General features: G+C 39.7%; 4 protein-coding genes across 8 annotated transcripts in view; 2 read left to right on the forward strand and 2 right to left on the reverse strand.

The window, feature by feature from the left end:
* Positions 1 to 7,689, forward strand: part of LOC110102592 (CHD3-type chromatin-remodeling factor PICKLE) — a 97,784-nt gene extending 90,095 nt beyond the window's left edge. For all 3 annotated transcript variants that reach the window (XM_020830978.2, XM_020830979.2, XM_020830980.2), the window contains 2 exons: positions 6,825 to 6,889; positions 6,978 to 7,689. In XM_020830978.2, coding sequence (XP_020686637.1) covers positions 6,825 to 6,889; positions 6,978 to 7,331 — 419 coding nt within the window. In that variant the 3' untranslated portion in view covers positions 7,332 to 7,689. The remainder of the gene's footprint in view (positions 1 to 6,824; positions 6,890 to 6,977) is intronic.
* A 701-nt stretch (positions 7,690 to 8,390) lies between these two features.
* Positions 8,391 to 15,042, forward strand: part of LOC110102595 (C2 and GRAM domain-containing protein At5g50170) — a 32,877-nt gene continuing 26,225 nt past the window's right edge. Inside the window, exons 1-2 of one of the 3 annotated variants that reach the window (XM_028695458.1) lie at positions 8,391 to 8,853; positions 9,342 to 9,513. The gene's annotated coding sequence lies outside the window, so the exon portion shown is untranslated. The remainder of the gene's footprint in view (positions 8,854 to 9,341; positions 9,514 to 15,042) is intronic. The other 2 variants (XM_028695459.1, XM_020830996.2) reach the window with 2 other exon arrangements.
* Positions 11,939 to 15,042, reverse strand: part of LOC110102594 (premnaspirodiene oxygenase-like) — a 30,916-nt gene continuing 27,812 nt past the window's right edge. The window contains exon 2 of the mRNA XM_020830993.2: positions 11,939 to 12,630. Coding sequence (XP_020686652.1) covers positions 12,016 to 12,630 — 615 coding nt within the window. The 3' untranslated portion in view covers positions 11,939 to 12,015. The remainder of the gene's footprint in view (positions 12,631 to 15,042) is intronic.
* Positions 12,601 to 13,662, reverse strand: LOC114579797 (cytochrome P450 71D8-like). Its single transcript, XM_028695461.1, has one exon. The coding sequence runs from the start codon at positions 13,653 to 13,655 to the stop codon at positions 12,744 to 12,746; it is 912 nt and encodes a 303-aa protein (XP_028551294.1). The 5' UTR covers positions 13,656 to 13,662; the 3' UTR covers positions 12,601 to 12,743.

Consider the following 15,042-nt stretch of genomic DNA (forward strand, 5'->3'; position numbering starts at 1 on the left):
CACTCTTTGGGTTTAGCGGAGGAAGACTAGTCCAATGAAGAAGGATATTACCACTAGGAAGACGGCGCCGATGACCTTCGTTGACGGAGCGGTAACCAGTGGTGGAGGCGGTGGATGGCTGAAGATCACCCAACGGCCCGGTGGAAGATGCTCTTCAATGGACAAGGTCAGTTAGAATAAGATGCGGTCGATGTAGCCTTCAACCGTTTCATCGTTGCCAAAGAAGACGTCAAAGAACGGAGATCCAAGTATGTCCGTTCTCCCTTGATCGTCGAAAATGAATCCGTGGTCGACTTCAGGATCGCACCATAAGCATGAGGAGGAGATAACACAAAGAGAAGGGGCGACTAAAGGTGGAGATGAGAGGGAGGCTTGGGTGGGAGAATTAGGTTAGATCCGATAGAGGCAGAGAGGTTTTATTTCAAACCTGAAATTAATTTCAGAATTTTAGTAAATTTGGGGGGAAAACTAATTTGAAATTTGATTTCAAATTAATGGTGATTAAGGCATTGATTGAGGATTAAAGGGAAGGGGCCCAAGCATGAGGCCGGCGGCATGGAGGGAGAGGGAGAGAGGTTTTATTCCAAACTTGAAATTAATTTCAGGATTTGAGTGAATTTGGAGGGAAACTAATTTGAAATTTGATTTCAAATTAATTGTAATTAAGGCATTGATTGAGATTTAATGGGGGGAAGCCAAACATGAGGTTGGCGGCATGGAGAGAGAGAGGGGAAAGGGATTAGGGGGATTTAGACTCTTTCCAAACAAGATATGAAAACTAGGCTGGAAAATAATGAATCCTCCAAAATTAAATTTCGAATGGATTCAAAATTTGGAAACTTTCCTTATTTAGATTTCGCAAATAAGGAAAGTTTTGAATTTCGAAATTCACAAATTTCTTCCTTTAGTGTTAGATCTAAATTAGGGAGTCATTATGATGATTGAAATCATCATCATGACTTGGATAATGAGTATGTGGCCGGCGGTCAAAGGGGAGGTGGGGGATTAGTCGTTGGGTTGAGGTGGGCTTGGATGGTGGTTGGACTTGAGGTGGTGGAGCTATGAAGTGGGTAGGAGCGGTTAAGCCACCGGTGGAGGTGGACTTGGAAGGGGACGGCGAGTGGAGAGGGGAAGGAGGATGAGGGAAACACAAATAAAATAGAAAAGAAAAATTACCACGAGCCGTGGACTCTTCCAATGATTGGTGGGCCTTGCACTTGCTCAGCTCGATCTCTCTCCCTTCTCTCTAGTGATCACACAAGAAGAAGAAATACAAGAAATTTCATTAAACATTCATCAAAGAAATTACAACATATGAGCCCACTATATATAGGTCTCCACTCATGAAAAGAAAAAAGTACGAAATTGCTCTCTGGGCTACAATAATAAAACAACTCCCTAAAGGGGTAAAAACGAAAAACGACAAATAACTAAATAACATATCATGATAACTGAATCAAAAGTAGAGGCACTGAATCGTGGCCATAGATTTATGATTCCTTTGTCGATAAACATGTCGGTAGCATCTGTCGATGTCCTCATCAGAATGTTTTCCTAAAAGGATAATTTTAAGTAGACCTTGACTAACATTGAGATTTGTGCCATATCAAATACACCTTATGATTCATCACGCTAGTATTTTTAAGCCAATGAGAACATATGGGCTCAAAAATTAACAGTAATTTAAGAATTTCATTTTATAGAAAAATCATTTGGTCAGGGGCTATGATCATAGCCATTTTTTAGTAGTGTCATTTGACAATAAAATCACTCGATTGGATGATATATGTCTATTAGACCGGTCTAGGCGGTCCATAATAAACCAGCCTACACGAGGCTGAACAAAGTTCCACCCCCTCCTGTTGCTGCCCAAACCGTGGGGCCCAGCAGCACCCATTAGGAAGATTTTTGGAGGGATTTAGGGGGGGAAATTCAAAGTACGAGCTATTTAGTATCCCTTTGGATTGTATGCATTAAGTAGTATGTTTTCCTAAGGTTAGGGCATCTTGAATTTGACTTAAATTTGATATCTCCCTTAGTTTGCTTGGGCTCTAGTCGTCGGCTAGGGAATGAGAGAGCCGGATATTCCTCTAAAATTGAAGATCTATTGTACGTTGCTTGTTTTCTTTCATCAACTATCCAATTAAGAGTGTTTTTTTCTGTTATTCCTCTACTACCTTCTCAAAATCTGCTTGGTGAGTTGCATAATTTTTATTTTCAGTGGGATATTTTTCTATTTTACATTATTACTTCCTAACAAATTAATATCAAAGCCCATCAACCAATGGTCAAAGGAAAGTGAAAGTGTTGGAAGAGGAAACATGCCAATTGAAACAAGATTTTGTGGAAAAGATTTCAGAATTGGAAATCAATTTGCATCCATCCATGAAAAAATGGACGAAAAGTTGACCATCGTAGAAGAAATGCTAAAGAAGTTGCTCAAATTCAAACTCAAAACGACGACATCATAGACGAAAGAGGCCACCGGCGGCCAAGAAAGTGGAGGAACCCCTAATCCGGTTAGGGGAAGAGAAAATCAAGAGGTGGAGATTTTGGATGGAGAATATGAGATGTTTCCTTTAGAGCCTATTTCCAGGGAGGAGATGAATATTAGGTATGAGCGAATGAGTGTTATTTTTGCAAGAAGAGGGGTGGAGTATGAGCGCAGGGGTTCTGATTTGAGAGAATGAAGGGGGATTTTGAAGAACTGTTCGGATATGAGCGCAGTAGACAAGATCGGGAAACTTGGGGAGCACCTCCTATTCGGGGAATGGAAGGCCATGGGGGATTAAGGGGAAACAGAGGTGATGCGAGGGTAAGGAAGCTAAAAATGCTTATATTTAAATGTGATGAGGCTCATTTGTGGATCTATAAGGTAGATAGGTATTTCATCATCAACAGGTTGACGGAGGAGGAGAGGTTGACGACAGCTGGCCTTTGTTTAGAGGGGAAGGCATTGGTATGGTACCTGTGGAGAGATGAGGCGACCCATTTGGAGTTGGAGGAAATTCAAAAACTTCTTACTGGAACATTTCCAAACCAGCAGGGGAGAGAACTTCTATGAGAAGTTATTCCCTCTAATGCAGGAGGTTTCTGTGGAGTGTCATGACAGGTTTGAGTACCTAGCCAGCCGACTTGACCGGCTGTTTGAGATTGTGCTGAAGGGGAACTTCATGAAGGGGCTCAAGCCTAAGATCCAGGCTACTATTAGAGTGATGAGGTCGTGTGACTAAGGATAGGCTATGGAGCTAGCGTAGCTAGTGGAGGACCAAAAGTACCTGGAGAGAGGAGCTAAAGGCAACAGTTCAGGAGGCTCGTGTAGGATGACCATCACTTTCTTGGCTCCCAAAGGACCAGCACTGGGAAGCCTTTGTGAGGCCCAAAAGGAGAGACCTGTAGGAGGAGGGGGATTCGGGGGAAACTTCAAGAAGGTCATTGAGAAGGAACTACAAGAGAAACGAGCAAAGGGATTGTGCTTCGTATGTGATGAGAGGTACACGCCAAGGCATAGGTGTAAAGACCGAACTCTTGAGGTTCTCACCATCTTTGATGATGAGAAGGCTGAGGAGAGAGGTGAGAGCGAAACAGTGGTAGAGGAGAAAGAAAAAACTGCATCTTGACATGGTTGAAGTCTCCTTAAACTCAGTGATGGGGTTCACCCTGAATCACACCATGAAAGTCAAGGAGAAATAGCAGACAAAGAGGTGGTGGTGCTGATCAACAGTGGGGCTACCCAAAGTTTTATCTCCAACCAGGTCAGTGATCAGTTGAGGGTGAAATTGGTGTACACCAGGGGATATAGGATGATGATGGGCACTTGGAAGGTGGAGATGGGTAGAGAAGCGTGTTGGGGAGTTGTACTGACTATGCAGTGGGTTCAGGTGAGAGAGAATTTTCTCCCATTGAAGATAGAGAGTACTGATGTCATTCGGGGGATGAAGTGGCTGCAGACCTTGAGAGATACCAAGGTCAATTGAGGAGCATTAACGATGGAGCTGATGGCGGGGGGACAAAGGGTAATGATCCGTGGAGATGTAGAGTTGTCCAAGGCCATGGTGTCTCTCAAAACCATGGCCAAGGCCACACAGGAGGTGGGGAGAGGATTCTGGTGGAACTGCAGAGCTTAGAAGGGATCGGACTAGAGGAAGGGGGTGGCATTCCTCTTTCAGTACAGTCACTTATACAACAGTTTAGTGAGTTTTTCAACCACTTTAAGGCTTACCACCACCAAGGTAGTAGGTGCACGCCATCACCCTGAGGGAGGGGGTGTCACCGATTAGTGTTTGACCTTACCGCTACCCCCAAATTTAGAAGGATGAGATTGAGAAGCTAATCCGAGAGATGTTGTAGGTGGAGATCATCTGGCAAGTGTGAGGCTATGAGCTCTTTTTATAGCCCAGTCTTATTGGTCAAGAAGAAGATGGGAGCTGGAGATTTTGTGTGAACTACTGGGCCTTAAATAAAGAGATTGTGCCGGATAAGTTCTCCATTCCGGTGATCGATGAGCTATTGGATAAGCTATGTGGTGCAATAGTATTCACCAAGATGTATATGAAGTCGGGCTATCATAAGATCAAGATGATAGAGGAGGATGTCCCGAAGACTGCATTCAGAACACACGAGGGATATTATGAGCTCTTAGTGATGTTGTTTGGCCTCACCAACTCCCATGTCACTTTTTAGTCCCTTATGAACAGGATATTCAGACCATACCTCTGGAAGTTTGTATTGGTTTTCTTTGATGACATCTTGGTGTAAAGCAGAACAGAGGAGCATTTGAGAGTAGTCTTAAGGGTTTTACAGGAACAACATCTAATGGCCAACTTGAAGAAGTTTTGGTTTGCACAGGCCAGTGTGGAATACTTGGGGTGGTATCTCAGCAGGGAGTAGCCGTTGATCAGTCCAAGATCAAGGCAATGCTGAACTTTCTTCTACCTAGGAACTTGAGAGAGTTGAGATGGGTTGACAAGATATTACAGAAGATTTGTGAGAGGATATAGTTCCATAGCCTGCCCATTGACAGAGTAGTTGAAGAATGATAGTTTTTTGTAAGGAGAGAGCTATCCAAGCCTTTGAGAGATTGAAGCAGGCCATGACCATAGTACCAGTGTTGTCCCTACCAGATTTTAGGTTGGTTTTTGTAGTAGAGACTGATACCTCAGGGTAGGAATTGGGGGTAGTACTTATGCAAAATCACATACCCATAGCTTACTTCAACCTTGTATTGACAGCTTGAGCAAGACCGAAGTCAGTTTATGAGAAAGAGTTAATGGCCATCGTTTTAGTAAATCCATAAGTGATGACCTTACTTGTTAGGCCGGCATTTCATTGTCAGGACAAATCAAAGGAGCTTGAAATACTTGTTAGAGAGGATGATGACTGAGGAGCATCAAAGGTGGTTGTCCAAGCTGCTGGGCTATGACTTTGAGATCCAATTAGGCCTTGATTGGAGAACAAGCTGTCTGATGCTTTATCTAGGTGTATGGGGGAGCTCCAGGAAATGGCCATTTCGATACCATTGATGGTAGATTGGGGAGTTATCAAAGAAGAAAGTGTGTAGGATGCTGAGCTGATGAAGATTAGAATGGATCTACTGAAAGATAAGAGCAGCCACCCAAGCTATTCCTAATGGGAGAGAGACTTCTGTACTAAGGGAGGTTTGTGATGCCACGAACCTCGATTCATATTCCCTACATACTACAAGAATTCCATGGGAGCGCTGTTGGAGGCTATTCCAATGTGCAGAAGACATACAGGAGATTGGCAGCTGAATTGTATTGGAAGAGAATGCACAAGGGTGAGGAGGAGATTGTAGTTAGGTGTGAGGTATGCCAGAGAAATAAGTACATGACTATAGCACCAGGGGGACTATTTCAACTCCTAGCTCTTCTAGACCGAGTGTGGGAGGAGATCACCATGGACTTCATATATAGGCTACCCTGATATGAGGGGGTTACAGTGATTTTAGTGGTGGTTGACAGATTGAGCAAGTATGGTCATTTCATTCCTTTAGCATGGTTTGTGAATAGTGATTAGATATAACAGATGCCTCCTATGGAAATATATATGGTTATGCTGCTAAAAAAGTATGCAATCAAGTATCATCTTTTGGATGGTCTTAAGTCCGCATGCACACTAATATTGTCAATGTCACATTAGAGCAATAAAGTGATGGGATGATGAGATGTTGTGATTATTGCTCGGCCTAAGATTCATTCTCATCCAGCATTATATTTGGCTCCCAAAAGAGGGCTGACTATCTAAGCTTTCCTATTGACTCACATGTTGTACGAGTTTTCACAACATGTTTTTCTCACATTCTCCTACATTCTCTCAGCTAAATGGAGTCTTCCATGTTTAGCCAACCCTAGCCCTTTCTACACCAATTCATACCTTTCCAAACTCAAACTTAGGGTTCCTAAGGCTTATTGGAACACATCTACATGAACTATAAGCTCTTGTAAGTATTTAATTATTTAGGAAGGTCAACAAATATAGAATTTTCTTGGTTGCAGTGCGCTCACTTGTAGGATGAATTATTATGTGCGAACGCCGAACGCCGTCCAGAGCCCAATGATTAAATACTTACCAAGAAAATTCTGCTTAAGTTGAATACTAAGGGAATCCAATAAGCCTGCTTGACGTGGCTGCACCTGATTCCTCTCTGGACGGTAAGCTGTGTCTAATGTCCGCACAGAATAATCTCTCCACTTGTAGCCCCCAAGGTTTGCTTAATTTGATGACCACACATAACGTTGATTTGCTGCTTGTCACATTTGCCCTATTATTTTGCAACTTGTTTCTAATTTAGCTTTCGGTTACAGATCTGCAGGAATCTGCTTGTGATGATAATAGCGGTCGCCTCGAGATGATTAGACTTTACAATGGAGTAAGCAGTCAAGTTTGAAAATTGGTCCTTACTACTACTACATCCCATGTATGTTAGCTAATCATCCTTTATTATTTTGTTGCTTCAGATGTGCGGGGTAATAGAATCCAACACCCCGGATGCTCTCCATGCGTATTTTGGCAACAGTTCTGCTGCTTCAAATTTAAGCAAAAATCTCCAACAGCTTGAAATTATATATGAAGATGTGCATCGAATTCTTACTGTATCCACTCAAAACTCTGCCATGGAAAGCTCAGATGTTAAGTTGGCAGAGGGCAGTGAGCATCAGAGCGAATCCAAACTCGGAAGAACTTCAGAGACAGAAAATATTCATGCCGAAGTTAAGGTGGCGAACACTTCTGTTTGTGAAGAGAGCACCAACTCTCAAGCTTCAGATAAAAAGAAAGCTGGTGATATAGGAGATGAATCGAGCAACAGTTAAAATAATTGTTCTGCAGATTCGTTAATGCATTTGCTACTTGACTTTCATTCAAGCAAATCTTCCTTGTAACCGAAGGTCTGACATTTTATTGAAATTCCCAGCTATTTAGTGCACAAGGGAATTGTATGTTTTATGCTTCTACAAATCTGGCATTCGTTACTGTTTAATGATAACAAGTACATTTGTAGTATGTTTTCCCTTTGGTTGTCAGTTTTGGCTTGAGCCTGTTTCACATGATGCAATCTAAGCATGGATTTGTAAAAAGTAGTTGGTGGTCGCAGAGTTATGTATGGGCTGTGAGTGTACACAGTGTACTTTTATTTTTATATATAGTGTGCACACACTATGAATACTCCCATGTCTAGATGTAACTCTGTGTTTGGACCTCACATAATAATTTCTTCGGGGCATGTGCTTCTTTGATCTAAAATGGTTCATTTATATTTTGAGATAGGTGACTCCCATTATATACTCATCTAAATGCAAATTCAATTATTTTAAATTCATACAAATTAAAAATTTGAACCAAAAAAATTATTATGGTATTATTTGTAACTTTTATAATCTAATTAAGAAAAAAAAATTCTCCAACCACTAAGTGATAGATTCATTTGTCGGACTTTGATAAATTATAGGGGTTTTAATATATAATTATATATATTATATATATATATATATATATATATAATAATATATATATATATATACTATATATATATGTATGTATGTATGTTTATATCATGTTATTTACATATTTAGTATAAATTTTTTTAATATTTTGTCTATCACTTAAAAGATTAAATATGGGTGTAATAAATGAAATATTAAAATTTATAAAGTGGTATATGATAATTATAATATTAAAATTTTAGATGTTAGATATAAAAAAATAGCATGATAGAAAAATGATATAAAAGTGATAGGTATGAAAATCCCTCTAAATTAGATTTGAATTTGATTTAATAAACTAGCGCTACACGAATCTGCATATGAGCCGACCGGGAGCAAAAAGCCATACGTATCCGCTTCATAATGGATTGAAAGACCACGCAGCATCCATGTCTTCCGCTTCTTTCGCCCTGTCACTTCCCGAGCCCTCCACGTTTTGTTTCTCTTCATCACCATACACCACTCTCCGAAACTTCTCAATCTCCAAATTCTAGAAGTTCTCACGCTGCCTCTTATGCGGCATTTCTTCGAATCTCTCACTTGCATTACGTGCGCGTGCGAAACTGAGGGCGGGGAATCACAATTCGAGGACGAAGACGGTGAGGGGGAATCGGTGCTTTGTTTGGAATGAGGAGTTTTTGTTCGGCGTGGAGGAGGGTACTGGGGAGGAGGAGGTCGAGGTGAAGACTTTTTACGAGGCGAGATGCGACGGCAGTGAGGAGCAGTTTCTTCGGTTGTTTTCGGGTGCCGCTTTGTGCGGTTTTAGACGAGGGAAAGAAGACGCTGCCGCCGACGTGGTTTTCTCTGGAGGCAAAGCATTTCGGCCATGGTACCTCCAAATTTGAGGATTCCGGTGCGCATATATTTTCTTATAGTCACTTATTTTTCATCGTAATGAGAGCATTGCTGATGTCGATCTCCCTTCCATCTTTGACGAACCCCATGTTTTGAATTCATTACTTTTTGAGCCTAATTCAAAATTTACAAGAGATTTAACACAAGTTGAAGGAACTCGTGATTACCAAAAGGGACCTTGGTCGTGGAATAGTAAGGATATTCCGTGTTTAACGAGCTAAGTTAGTTGCACAAAAGCTGTAACAAAGATTATAAAAGCTGTTTAAGGCAACAGAGGAGCTAGCAGGGCTACCTTAAAGCTGATGGGAAAAACATTGTAGTTATATCTCGTACTAGAACACCAAATGTACCATATGGTGATTGCTTTGTGGTTGATTTGATGCACAGAATTACATCCATTCGTTAGTTATCTTCACATGATGAGTCCACCCGTCTTATTATATCTTGTTACATAGTTTTCTTCCACAATACAGTAAATCAATACAGTAAATGAAGGACATTGAAGATATTCAGGTGATCCCACCATCTTTCGCTACAATAGGCACTCTAATTTCTCAATTGCTTTCTCTGCAGAGCTTCCTATCGCTGTAAGTCATTCATCTTATCCATCACCTTGCTGTTTTACACCAGAACAGTTGAAAATTTTTCTCTATATGAGGTAGACCATTATTCCTATCTTTGATTTCAATTGTTTCATTTTTCGATTGATTTCTCATATTTCATATGAATTTCATGGAAAAAATAAGATATATTGATGTTCTGACAACTTTTATGTATAACTTTTGATATTTTTCTAGTTTCCTCATTGTTCACATTTTTATGTTATTATTTTTTATCTTCAACAAATATTTTATAATCCTATGAATTTATGCTTTAGGCTGAATAATGTTTAGTGAGTGTAAAATCCTAATAAGTGTTAATCAGCTGTATGCTTTCCTCTAATGGATTATTAGTGGTTGTATGTTGGTTTATTTATAATTTGAATGTTTTTTTTTTCTCTAAATAGATTATAGATGTTTGAGGAGAACTATAAATGTATTGGTAGCATCTCTAATCTTTTAGATTTGATCATGATTGAGAGTTCTTCTCTGGTCTCCTAATAGTTCGAGCTACAGTTAGGTCGAGTCGTGGCAGTATCAACGTGTCAAAATTATAAGTTTTCTATCATGGCAACAATATGATTATACTTCTTCATAATCAAATTATACTGAAATCTATCGTGACGATTGCATAACCGTTACAACAACAAAATAATATTTTCCAAAAATAAATGCCAAGATATTATCACATCTTTCAAAAGAAAAAAAAAGACTGACAAAATTAAATTCAAAACTTGAAACTATTCTTTTTAGTTTGCTGAGATCATCTCCAAGTGAATTGCATACCATTGTATGTGGTCTGCGAATCGCTACATTCGAACTTCAAATCTCATGCAAAAAATCGGTAGGTGAATAATATGACGTCAATATTGGCGTCGGACTATTCTCCTATGCCAAAAAAAGCGATTACCTTCGCACTCTGCTTAGCTTCGCAAGAAGCGCGCGAAACATGAGAGAGATGGTTACCTTCACAAAGAAGCGCTTGAAAAAAGAAAAATGGAGTTTCATTGGAGATTAACTACCGCATTTTGAAGTTTTATGACATTTTTGAGTGAAAAATGGGGTTTTCGGTTGGAGATGCCCTAAATAGATTCCTTCGTTAGCCATTGGCATTTAGCCTAGCTGATACTATTATTCTATTGAAATGGTTGCTCTATTCTATATACTAGGTCAACAACTAGTTCTGCATTTTAGAAAATATTCATAATAAACTATTTTTAACTTCAAAAAGCATACTTCTTCATGAAAAAAGATGATATTGATGTTATACCTAAACAATATGATGTAGCACGGATGGGGTGGGGGATTTGAAAATTGAAATTAAAATTAAATGAGAAAAAGGGGGTGGTTAATTAAATCTCATAATTGGATATCTAATTAAGGAATTAAATAACTAAGGGGGTGAGGGGTTGGCAACATTAAGAGGGGCATAGGAGTTTATGGAGAGAGATTTAAATGCTTGTCAACTAGAAAACCTTAAATTAGGAAGGAATATTTAAATCAAATCCTATTTGAATTTGAAATAGGTTTGATTTGAATACTTTCCTAAAATAAGATAACTGAATTAGGGAAATAATTTGAAATTGAAATATATTTGAATTTAACTTCAAATGCTTTTCATATTAAAATACATCCACAATAGGAAAGAAGGCTATCAAGCAAGATTGACTCCAATCAAGAGCAAAAGGGGAAGGGGCAGCGGATAGAGAGAGAAGGGGCTAGTTATGGGAGGAAATGAAATAAAAATTAATCAAGTCTTCAATTAAGGGAGAAAGGATTTAATCAAATACAATTTCAAATTAATTGGAATTTGATTTGAAGAATTTTCCAAAAATAGATTTAGTAATTTAAGAAAGGCTTTGAATTTCAAACTAACTAGATTTGAATTAAAACTTCTTTTCAAATTATCTTCAACCTAATTTAGGAAAACGAAGGAGAATGAAGGAGCGAAGAGGTTAGGGGTGAGGTGGTCAGCCGGCTATGGAGGTGGAGGGGTTTGTGGGAGAATTGGGCGATGTCTAGTGGGGAATTCTGGCCGGCGGTCAAGGGAGGAGGAGAAAATGATTTAGGGAAAGAAAGATATAACCGTGAGCACAGACTCATCCTGCAGCTGACGGGTAATACGTTTCCCTTCTCCAATGGACTTTAAGCTACGAGCCCGGACCCATCCTGCTGTTGGTGGAAGCTCTGATTCCCTCCCATAGAAATCTCTCCCAAGTTCTCTCCAAAGAACACAAGCGCAAACCTTTTTTTATTAATAATTCATCATACCAATACAGTAGCAAGGACCTCTATATATAGGCCTCATAAATAAAAAAAACTAAAATAAGACGATCATGCCCCTAGGGCTTATATAAGATTAGACCCTTAAGTAAGGGTAAAAACGGAAAATGTAAAATTAAAATAAAAATTACAAATAAAAATTTAAGATAACGTAGGACGATCACAGCCGTTGATTGACGGTTAGATGTCCGCATCAGAAGACCTTTCAAAGATAGATCCGTTCATAAAGCTTACAGAAACAGTAGAGACAAAGCTAATGACAATGATAAAAATGAAAATCACACGTCTGATATTGGAGAATAAGGCCTGGCAAGCAAATATAAATCATTTTTCCTCCTTGCTGAGCCAGTCAATCCCTCATCAACATCAAATACCTTTGGATCTGGAAGCTCCCAGTCAAAGTGATAGAGCAGAAGAGTAAGAAAATGCTCTATCCCAGCCAAAGCAAATCCCATCCCAGGACATATTCTACGCCCAGCACCAAATGGAATGTAATCATAATTTGCCCCTATGAAATCCACTGTACATTGTTTGAATCTGTCTGGATTGAAGCTCTCAGGATTCTCCCAATAGTCTGGATCTCTTCCAATGGCCCATGCATTCACCACCACCCAGCTTTTGGAAGGTATGGTAAACCCTAAAAGCTTAGTTTCTTTGTTGCAAATTCTAGGGATTAGCAAGGGTAGAGGAGGGTGCAATCGCAAAGTTTCCTTGATGATCATTTTTAGATAGTCGAGCTTATTTATGTCACTTTCTTCTATTACTGTTTTTCCTCTAAGGGCTTCTCGAATTTCAAGTTGAGCTCTATGCATGATTTCTGGATGTCGGGTTAGCTCTGTCATCACCCAATCTAACGTCCCAGATGTAGTTTCAGTTGCCCCCACAAGTATGTCCTTACAAAAAATATATATTTAAGATGATATAGATTAATGAAAATAAAAAATAATTGTATTGTTTTTTAACTATTAAACTCTTTTTTTTTCAATTGACTGCTTGATAATCAAAATTAATGTTGTGCTCTTACCAAGATGACAGCTTTGATGTTCTCTACGGCTAGCGGAATTTGAAACTCGCCATTCTCCTTCACCCTCAATAAAATATCAACAAAATCCTCCTCTCCATCCCCTTCCTTTGCTTCCCTCTTGATGACATGCTCTGCAATTATCTCGTCCAAAATCAAATCGATCTCTCTCCTTGTATTCTTCATCCTCGCCCTCGACCCATCTAACACACTTATCACAAACCCCAATGAAGGAAACAAATCCGCCAGCCTCAACAAAGGCAGCAACATCATCGTCTCCTTTAACGCCTTCAAAAATCTCTCCCTGTTACTCTCCCAATCCTTCCCAAATGCTGCCCTCATTATATTCACATTCAATACGTCCATAAAAATTTCTGTCATATTCACCTTTAATGTCATCGATCCACTCCCCCTACCAATCCTTTCCACGATCTTCAAAGACTCCTCTTCTCTTATAAATCCAAAAAACTTCACCTTTTTTGAGCTTAGAAGCTCTTGAGTGCATATCTTACGCATTTGTCTCCAGTAAGGACCGTAAGGGGAGAAGCCAATACCAATGGAGTTGTAGGCAATGGTTTTGACGGCTAACATGGTGGGTCGAGATGCGAAGATTTGGTCGTGTGTTTTGAGTATTTCAGAGGCAGTGGAGGAGGATGAGGCGACAATGAAATAGATCTGGCCTAGTTTTAGATGAAATAAAGGGCCGTATTTGCGTGCCAGGGAGAGAAAAGAGTGGTGTGTGAGGGCATTGATAGAGATGTGGTGGAGGCTGCCTATGATGGGGAGTTTCCATGGGCCTGGTGGGAGATTTGGCTTTGGGGTTTTGAGTAGATGGAGGAGAAGGAAGGAGAAGAAGATGAGGAGGAAGGAGAGAAGGAGATTAGGAAGTTGCAACATGGTTTGCTAGTTGTGATTAAGGGGTTTGTAAAACGTTTTTTATTTATAGGAATGAGAAGGTTCCCAATGAGTATGCCATGTGTTAAGAGGCCAAACAAAGTTGATGAAATGCGTGGTGGATTAGGAATAAATTATTAGAAAAATGAATGTTTTGACGCAAAGATCTATTTGTTTGTTTTCTATTTGCTTTTTTATTATTATGGGAAGCCGGATGAGGCTTTGAATTCATCGCCTGCGCATAAAAGACAAAAGCATTTTTGGCATAATAATTTTGCGAGTCTTACAGATTTCTTCCTCTTCATATGTGGACATAGAGTTAATGAAAAATAAGTCTTCGGACATCTCCTTAGTTAAATGAAATGAGAGGGAGTTTTCTCATGGATTTATGCATAAAAATTGACACAAAATATAATTAAATCAAAGATTATTTAATGAAAGAAATAAAAAATATTCTTCGATAACATTTATAAATAATTATTTTATACAACATAATAAGACAATTTATGATGTGAAACGTAAATGCCATATACTTGCCTAGGTGGCAAGATTAATTAAAGCTCAAATCAATTTGGGGAGAGAGAATGGAAATCTGAAATTAAGGAGTAATTAAAGCTAATTCAAATTCAATTTTTGAATTTGAATTGTCATTAATTGGGAGGATTGAATGATTAATTGATTTAAATCTGAAATTAAATTTCAGATTTAAATTAATGGTTATTGGCTTAATTGGAGGGACGAATTTAAGGAGTAATTAATGCTAACTCAAATTCAAATTTTGAATTTGAATTGTCATTAATTGTGAGGATTAAATGATTAATTGATTTAAATCTGAAATTAAATTTCAGATTTAAATTAATGGTTATTGGCTTAATTGGAGGGACGAATTTAAGGAGTAATTAATGCTAATTCAAATTCAAATTTTGAATTTGAATTGTCATTAATTGTGAGCCTCTCATAATTAAGAAATTTCTTTATTCCAAGGAGGAAGAGAGGGGGAGGTGGGGGTTGGTGGACGTCGGCCTAAGGGATGGCCGGCGGGTGAATTTCTGGACGGGCCAACAGGGCCGGCGGCAAGGAGAACTTGGGGAGGAAAAGCCCGAGCTTGGTAGAGGATGAGAAGTTTGGGGAAATCTCCGTCGCACGCGTGTTGCGCTTGCGCGTGCCGCACTCGCGTCGCGCTCGCGCTGCTGGCGTGCCGTTCCGTGGCTCGCTGCGCTGTCGCGTGCTCCCCGTGCCACGCTCTACATGCCTGTGCCGCCGCCTCGAGGCTCATGCGCCTCGGTTCTTCGCCTTGTCTAAGCGGAATGGCTGGACTGGCCTCCCATGAAATAATGCTCCGCGGCTCGCCCACTGCCGCGGTCGGGTTCTCTGCTTCGCGGGTCGTGTC

This window comes from Dendrobium catenatum, unplaced genomic scaffold, assembly GCF_001605985.2.
Source record: "Dendrobium catenatum unplaced genomic scaffold, ASM160598v2 fragScaff_scaffold_637, whole genome shotgun sequence".
Lineage (NCBI taxonomy): Eukaryota > Viridiplantae > Streptophyta > Magnoliopsida > Asparagales > Orchidaceae > Dendrobium > Dendrobium catenatum.